Source organism: Episyrphus balteatus, chromosome 2, assembly GCF_945859705.1.
Source record: "Episyrphus balteatus chromosome 2, idEpiBalt1.1, whole genome shotgun sequence".
Taxonomy (NCBI): Eukaryota; Metazoa; Arthropoda; class Insecta; order Diptera; family Syrphidae; genus Episyrphus; species Episyrphus balteatus.
In genome coordinates, this window is record NC_079135.1 from 44,921,321 (window position 1) to 44,929,978 (window position 8,658).

Sequence of the window (8,658 nt, forward strand, 5' to 3'; positions counted from 1 at the left end):
ATTAAAAACTCAACCCACCCACTTCCCGAACTCGACTCGCCCGTAATTTATTTTTCCTTTAATTTTCATCATATTCTCCTCCTTTTTCAATGGGTTTCATTCTACTATGATTTTTTTTGGTTTCAAAAATTATCGACCCTGGTCTAATAGGAAATCTAAGCTATATAAATTTGGTATTATAGAATATTAAGATTTAATTATTTAATTATTAAATTTTGTGCTATTTATTTGATTCTTAACTAAATTGCTCAAGACTAATAATGATTGGATTTTTTCTTAATTTATTAAATTTTGTGGTTATTTATTTCATACTAAAAAAAATTGCTTGAGAATAAATGACTAATAAATTATTCTGATAACACTTTTATGATGTATTTAAATCAAAACAACTCCAAGGTTAATGCCGACTTTTCATGAGAATTGTCATTTAAGTCACCGCGGCTTAATTAAATATTGCCGTATGTGCAATATTGAGGTTTTGAGATTTGAATGCAGTTTTGCTAATTGATTTTTTCTCTTTCATTCTGTGAAATCCGTTTTTCGATATCTGTATCCGTTTTCGAGATAATCGCTCGCTATGCATTTTGTCGTATGTGTATGTTTACTAACACTTTCAGTAGCTTTTTGTCGTAAGTGCACAGAAAACGTGCACATACGACAAAAATTATCACATACTACAATTTTTTCATACAAAATCTGTGTTTTTCTTCGTTAGGGAAATAATTGTCGTATGTGCTATTGTTAACAATAGTTAACTTTCATCGTTCCTAAATGAGAAAAAAGTTACAAAATGTAACATCGTGACGTCACAACATCGTTCCTAAATCCAATGTTGAAGTGTCAAATAGTTACATTTTGTTACTTTTTCCAACTCAGCTTCTGGACTTGAGTTTCAATGTTAATCTGTCAAACACAAATAAATGGAGAAGAGAGGGGATGATGTGAGAAGAGAATTTTTTGTTTGTTTCCATATTTGAAATTATTTAAGTGCCTGGCTACACGGTGATTTTTCAATCGCCTAACGAGGGAGTTTGTGGGCTAGAGAGATGAGGAGTGGGGGGGAAGATGCTCACAAAGTGCCTGGCTACACGGTGATTTTTCAATCGCCTAACCAGTCAGGTTGTAGGCAAGAGGGGTGAGGATTTTCCTCTTTTTGACGTTTGTTCCTAGAAAATGTGAATCGGAACGTGATTGGGCACAACACTGTGTGGCCAGGCCCAAAGGGCACTGAATTTTCTGAGGGAAATACAGTTCCGTTGCAAAATTATTCCTCTTTTTGACGTTTGTTCCTAGAAAATGTAAAAGTGGAACGTGATTGGGCACAACAGTGTGTAGCCACCGCATGTGATTTTTCAATCGATTGAAAAATCACTGTGTAGCCAGGCACTAATGCATATTTTTCTTTCAATTTGCTAAGAACTCAATTTGAAAAAATTATTTCGGTGCCAAATTAATTATTTCTTGTTTATTTATTCATAAAATTGATCTTAAAAAAATTTGTTTTGACAGATCAACAAAATGTAACATTAGTCGTTCCTAAATAAAAGTTGAAATTTTCTAACAAAATCTAACGAAAACAACAACAACGATTTTTTTGACACAACAACCAAAGTTAACATTGTTTAATAAAAGAACAGACCACTGTTCCATTGGAGGTGGTAGTTTACTCGTGAGTAGAAATCTAGTACAACAACAACACATTCCTATCTCCTCGAATAGAAGATTCTGTGTTATTTGTAGTACTAGATCTTCTCATGAGTAAACTACCACCTCCAATGGAACGGGGCTAACAAAAATCGCATTTTTGCCATCTCTGAACAGGGCTATTACATTTAATGTACTAGATCACAACACGGGGCTCTTCTCATCTAATTCGGAATTTCGCTCATCTGTCAGTACCAAAAGAACAAAAGAAAATAGAAAAAAATATCTCCTAAACTGGGTGAAGATCAAAACAAACCAAATTTTTCAAGGACGCGCGCAATTTTAAAGAACTGTTGTTTGTAAAAAAAACTCATACAAATCGATTTCAAGTGTTTTTTTGGTAGTAACGTTCTACTATAACTTAATTTAGTGTCTTAAAATTCGAAAAAATTACGGATTTTAAAATATATTTCTATGCTGTATTTTTTGCTTTTTTGTTTTGTTGGTTTGTTTTTGCTGGTTTGTTTTGATTTTCGCCGAGTTTAAAACGTCAAAATGGTAACTGTAAATAGAAAGAGAAGACAAGGACAAATGTTCGAACTTCCCTATTTCAACTGACAGAGTATGCGAACAGATCTTATCAAGTGTCACTTTTTGACAGAAGCAAATTTGTATAATTTTTGTTTTGATTTCTGATTTGCGGCAAAATAAAATTTATTTAATAAACATGAAACTAGTAAGTAAAATAAAATCATAAAATATTAAACAAAAAAAATAACCTTTATCCCACTTAATATATTACAATAGTATTGCTTAAGCAACGACCTAGCAAAACCCTGCTATGTAATAACATTCAAGGGACTCCGCATTATGCTAGACTGCGGCCTCACCGAACAAACTGTTCTCAATTTCCTCCCATTGCCATTCGTTCAAAGTTTCAAGCTATCCAATTTGGCCAATTGGATTCCGAATCGAGAACATGACCAACAAATGGATGGCGAATTGAAAGAATGTTGCGGTCGTGTCTTTGTCGATTCAGCTCCCGAATTCACTTTGCCAATGGACAAGTTGATTGACTTCAGTGAAATTGATGTCATCTTGATATCAAATTATCTCAATATGCTTGCCATGCCCTATATAACTGAGAGAACAGGATTTAAGGGAAAAGTCTATGCCACAGAGCCAACTCTTCAGATTGGACATTTTTTCCTCGAAGAACTTGTAGAGTACATTGAAGTGGCGCCAAAAGCAAATAATGCAAATTTATGGAAGGAAATGTTACATCTATTACCGCCGCCTTTGTGTGATGCATTCAGACCAAAGAAATGGAAACAAATTTTCAATATCAAAGATGTCCAAAATAGTTTAGCGAGAGTTACTATCACAGGATATGACGAGAAATTGGTTTGTATTCTTTTTTTTTTAATGTAACAATAATTTCTATCTTCGTGATCGTTTTCTTAAAATATTAAATCCTAAACGGGTTTTAGGTCTTTATAAAATCTCAAAACGTCGACGACGTTTCTACGTTCTTCTTCAGGACTATAATAGTTCGGCCATTTCATTTTAACTTTAAGCAATCTTTTTTTCTAACCTTCGTGGGCCATGACAAAGTTGGTGGTCTAGAAGTTTCACGTAAAATTAATAATAATTTATTCACAGTCAAAGACGGTAGCAGAGAAAAAGTGTTCACGTTTCTCCGTTACTTTCTTTATCTGGGAATAATTTGGCAAGGTTTATTTAGTTTTCAGCGAAACTTTTAGAACAGTGTTTTTTAAACTTTTTGACTTCGCGACCCCCTTGAGGGGAAAAATATTTTGGCGACCCTCTCACACCATAATGTATTTTTAAATAGCTGTATACACTGTACCCGTTCAAAACTCCAGATTTTTCCAGTGTTGGACATTTTATTTTTTAAAGCTCTTTCTGCTTACACTAATGACCAATGTTTGAAACGGGTTGGACAAAGTTTTGACCGGCAACAAAAAACTTATTACAAAATTGAAACTCAAAATGCAAAAATCTTCATGAATCCGCTTAAACATCCTAAATAAGAGCCTCCAAGGAAAAAAGGAAAACATTTATAAGATTCTTAAAACTCATCAGTTGAATCAATATTTATTAGCTACCATAATCAGAGTTTATTAAATTTGGAGATGAAACTATTGAGTTACTTTCAAGAAATGGACTCTGAAAATGGAACTAAGAGGGAATTCAAATTCTTTTTTGAATAATTCGGTTGAAGTTGCTAATCTACCCTCTGTAAAACTTAAAGCTGCAGATTGCATGCTAAGAATGGATAGTATTCTGAGCTGACAAACGAAGCTTTGTTGCACTGAGAAATTTATTTTCATTTGTTTTTATTAAGCATTGTTTATTTTTTTGTGTAAATATTTGGCTTGCGGCCGCGACCCCCTTAGGAACTCTTCGTGACCAAGTTTCAAAAAAAAAAAGATTGCTTCTTCAACCAGATAAACTAGAAACAAGCCTCAATATGACCTCCCCGTTACTATGGAATGGCCCAGTTAAAGAAAATTAAAAAAAAAAAGAATTTTTTAAAAAGAAAAAATCCAATATTCTTACAATAACCCTGTTCCATTGGAAGTTGTAGTCTACTAATAGTAGATATTTTGGTTAATTTTATACTATCATCTATTCATGCTCTTCTTCCCGAGTAGATACGATTTGTATTGAATGCGTTGAAAGTGTGTTCCATTGAAAATCGCTAGTAAACTACTAGTAGTACTTTGCCACCTCCCAAAAGGATAGGGCTAATATACAATAGTGGAGAAACTAAAGCTAAGAAAATGGCAAAATAGGGTACCCGGCCGAACAGCTCTGATTTTGATGATCTTTTTTTTTCAAACTTAAAGATTTTTGTGTCAGAGCTGTTCGGCTGGGTTCCCTAATAATTTGCTTTGGTTACTCCTCTACAATATCTATTTAAATTTTAAGGGGTTTCTTAAAATTGATTTTTTGTTCACGTTTATTCTGTAGGCCAGATTTGATAAAAAATTTTTAATTCCTTTTCAAAAAATAAAATAAAATAAAAATGAGGTTTTAAATTGTACATTATAGGAAGCAATACAATTACAAAATATAAAAAAGAGAATGGGCATTTTGGACGTGAAAACTTTCACCATGGCCGTTTTGTTGTATTGCAATTACAATTATTACAATATGCGAAGGACAGATTGAATTATATTTCTATTTTAAGTATGAAATATGATGTTCTGTCATTTTTTCTAAGTCCTAAAACCTCAATCTTAAATGTGCGATCATTAGAAGTAAAAATATTATATCGAAATTGTTGTTTTAAAAAGCCAATATTTTGGGTTCTATGGTTGGACATTCAAGGTAAAGATCTTCAAACTCGGAGAAAATGACATAGCATCATATTTTAGACTTGAAATGCACGTTAAAGTAATAACATTCAGACAATCTATATAAAGTGTTAAATGCAAAAATGAATTTTATCTGTTTGTGAAGTACTTCAGAAGAACAGGACTTCTGCTCAATGTATGTAAGACTAAATTGCGTCAAAACATAACAAATTCATTCCTGGCCGCGGAACGTCTACATTCCATACAAATTTGCCTATTATCCTTTCTTATGTTTTGAAATTTCGAAAGTTTAAACTTTAAAACGTCTTTATTAAGACTTGAATTTTTAAATTTTTAAATATTGAAAATTAAAAATAGCAAAATCAATTTTAAAAAGAGATTATTTCTATTTAATAGATCTTTTTTTTTTTTTAATTTCTCCAACTATTATAGTCCTAAGAAGAACCTAGACACGTTTGAATAAAGACCTAAAGTCTAGCCCGGTTAGGATGTAATATCAAATGAATGTAATGTGTTTATAATTTTAGGATATCTATGGAGCCTTCATTGCGACACCTGTAAGCTCTGGTTACTGCCTGGGTTCCAGTAACTGGGTTCTAAACACTGCACACGAGAAGATTTGCTATGTTAGTGGCTCATCAACTCTAACAACCCATCCTCGACCCATCAACCAAGCCGCTTTGAAACATGCCGATGTACTTATCATGACTGGGCTAACTCAGGCACCAACAGTGAATCCAGATACAAAACTGGGTGAACTCTGCATGAATGTTGGTAAAAAAAACTTAGATCCGGACAAGAAAATTGAAAAGTTGCTTCATTGATAGTAATATTTCTTTCTAGCTGTCACTATAAGAAACAATGGCTCTGCTCTAATTCCTTGCTATCCATCTGGAGTAGTATATGATCTCTTTGAATGTCTCACACAGAATCTTGAAAACGCTGGACTCAATAATGTTCCAATGTTTTTCATTTCTCCTGTTGCCGATAGTTCTTTGGCTTATTCCAATATTTTGGCTGAGTGGCTCAGTTCGGCCAAACAGAATAAAGTCTATCTTCCTGATGATCCGTTCCCTCATGCATTCTATGTTCGGAATGCTAAGTTGAAGCACTACAAGCATGTATACTCGGAAGGGTTTAGCAAAGATTTTCGGCAGGTTTGTAGGGCACAAACACAAATGGTTTCAATTTAATTTTGTCTCTCTTCTAGCCATGTGTCGTGTTTTGTGGTCATCCGAGTTTGAGATTTGGCGATGCGGTGCATTTTATTGAAATGTGGGGTTCAAATCCAAATAATTCAATCATTTTTACAGGTTTGATGATGAATACTTTTTGGCTCTTCCAATATTCTAATTGATTTGTATTTATTTTTTTTAGAACCTGACTTCCCATATCTTCAAGTACTGGCTCCCTTCCAACCATTGTCCATGAAGGCATTCTATTGTCCCATTGACACATCACTTAACTATCAACAAGCAAACAAGCTGATTAAGGAATTAAAACCTAGTGTTTTAGTCATTCCTGAAAACTATACAAAACCCCATCCAATTGCGCCGCAACTTTATATTGAACAACCGGTAATACTCATTCAATTTCCATGATTTCATCTAATAACGTTATTTTCAGGACAAGAAAATCATCACATTCAAATGTGGCGAAATTATTCGATTGCCACTTAAACGAAAAATGGATCGAGTTTATCTTACATCTGAATTAGCATCGAAAATTGTTCCTCGTGAAATAACTCCCGGGGTAACAATGTCCACTTTAACTGGAATTCTTGAAGTTAAAGATAAAGTGCATAATATTGCTCCATGTGATGAGGATTCGGATAATAAAGCAAATACAAGTGCTGGCACAACTCTACATCCACCTAAACGTGAAGAAGTTCTAAAGAAAGTTAAATATGAATACGGAGGAGTAGATATAGATTTGTTTATGAAGAAATTGGCGCAAGATGGAATTACAGATATTAAGACAGAACGAATTGGAGGTGTATTAACGATAAGCATACCAAGTGAAGATACGATAATTAAAATTGATGAAAATTCAACGCATATTGTGTGTGGGGGTAAGCAGTCGTTGAGACTGAAATTGAGAGATTCCCTTATGAAATGTGTGCAGAGTTTTTGAGAAAATATACATAATTAAAATAAGTATTTTTTAAATAGCTTTGTTTTCAATTTTTTTGTAATGAAAATAGTAAGGGCTGTTTTTTAACATTTTAATTCTTTCTAAATGATTTGGTAATATTAAGTTCAACTTTTAATGTCTTTAAAAGTTTTGAATTTTAACTGGGTTTTTTCCACTTTCATTTTTGCTGTATCTTGAACTTTGAGAAGGTTTTTCTAAAATCGAAAAATTATAAATATTTGTTATGTCGCATTGTGTCGCATTGTGTCGTGTTGTGTCGCATTGTGTCGCATTGTGTCGTGTTGTGTCGCATTGTTTTCATTTTTTTTTTTTTGTAATGAAAATAGTGAGGGCTGTTTTTTAACATTTTAATTCTTTCTAAATGATTTTGTAATATTAAGTTCAACTTTTAATATGTCTTTAAAAGTTTTGAATTTTAACTGGGTTTTTCCACTTTCATTTTTGCTTTATCTTGAACTTTGAGAAGGTTTTTCTAAAATCGAAAAATTATAAATAATTGTTGTGTCGCAATGTGTCGTGTTGTGTCGCATGTGTCGCATTGTGTCGCATTGTGTCGCATTGTGTCGCATTGTGTCGCATTGTGTCGCATTGTGTCGTGTTGTGTCGCATTGTGTCGCATTGTGTAGCATTGTGTCGCATTGTGTCGCATTGTGTCGCATTGTGTCGCATTGTGTTGCGTTGTGTAGCATTGTGTCGCATTGTGTCGCGTTGTGTCGCGTTGTGCTGCTGACCGCATGGAGGATATGTCTGATGAGACATATCTGTGTCAGTATAAAAATTATTCATCAATACTCTGCAGCTGGTCTCCGATGTAGACTCGAGGACGATCAAGGAAATCTTGAATGAATTTTTTTTTTGTTTCAAAAATTTGCTGATGTTTTTTCTTTACTTTTTTATTTGTATTTTTATTATTTTCACGAATTTTTTCGTTAAAAAGTTTACTCTTGACTTTGGAGACATACAAGTTTTTCGTTTCGCTTTAGCTGCGTACTCAGTCTCAATATCTCCCGAGCCGATATAGGCGTGTTTTTTCTACAACTCAGTAGCTATACTCATTTTTTTATTTTATTCGAAAAACAATAAAAACAAATACTTACTTGTGTAATTTTTATTATTGTTTTGCGAATAAAATCAAAAATGAGTAGCAACTGAGTAATAGAAAAAACACTTGGTCTTGTTTAAAACTGAAATAGGTATAGGTACTACCAAGCATTGTTACAAAGCATTGTCGGTAGAGGTACTCATTCCATTTTGGACACAATGAGGATATTAACAGCAATAGCACAGAAGCAGCAGCAACATCAGCAATACCCTAGTTCCCATACGTTACAATAAACCGTTGTACATTAAGTATCTGCAGTTTCTTTTCTTCATTCTCTATCGTTTTCATTCATTTCATTCTCCCGCGCTATCACCCTTTTCTTTTTTTATAATTTTTTTCTTCGGCTCATTCCATAATTAAATAGCTTTTGAAAGTGTCTCATAATTTTGTAACCCAGTTTCGGGGGCCATACTC

The 8,658-nt window shown here is 33.4% G+C and overlaps 1 protein-coding gene across 1 annotated transcript; it reads left to right on the plus strand.

The window, feature by feature from the left end:
- Nucleotides 1-2,294: 2,294 nt before the first annotated feature.
- On the plus strand, nt 2,295-7,150 carry LOC129911688 (integrator complex subunit 9). The gene is made up of 7 exons (XM_055989552.1): nt 2,295-2,380; nt 2,452-3,048; nt 5,516-5,762; nt 5,832-6,145; nt 6,199-6,301; nt 6,366-6,565; nt 6,615-7,150. The coding sequence occupies exons 1-7, from the start codon at nt 2,372-2,374 to the stop codon at nt 7,119-7,121; spliced, it is 1,977 nt and encodes a 658-aa protein (XP_055845527.1). The 5' UTR covers nt 2,295-2,371; the 3' UTR covers nt 7,122-7,150.
- Nucleotides 7,151-8,658: the final 1,508 nt, after the last annotated feature.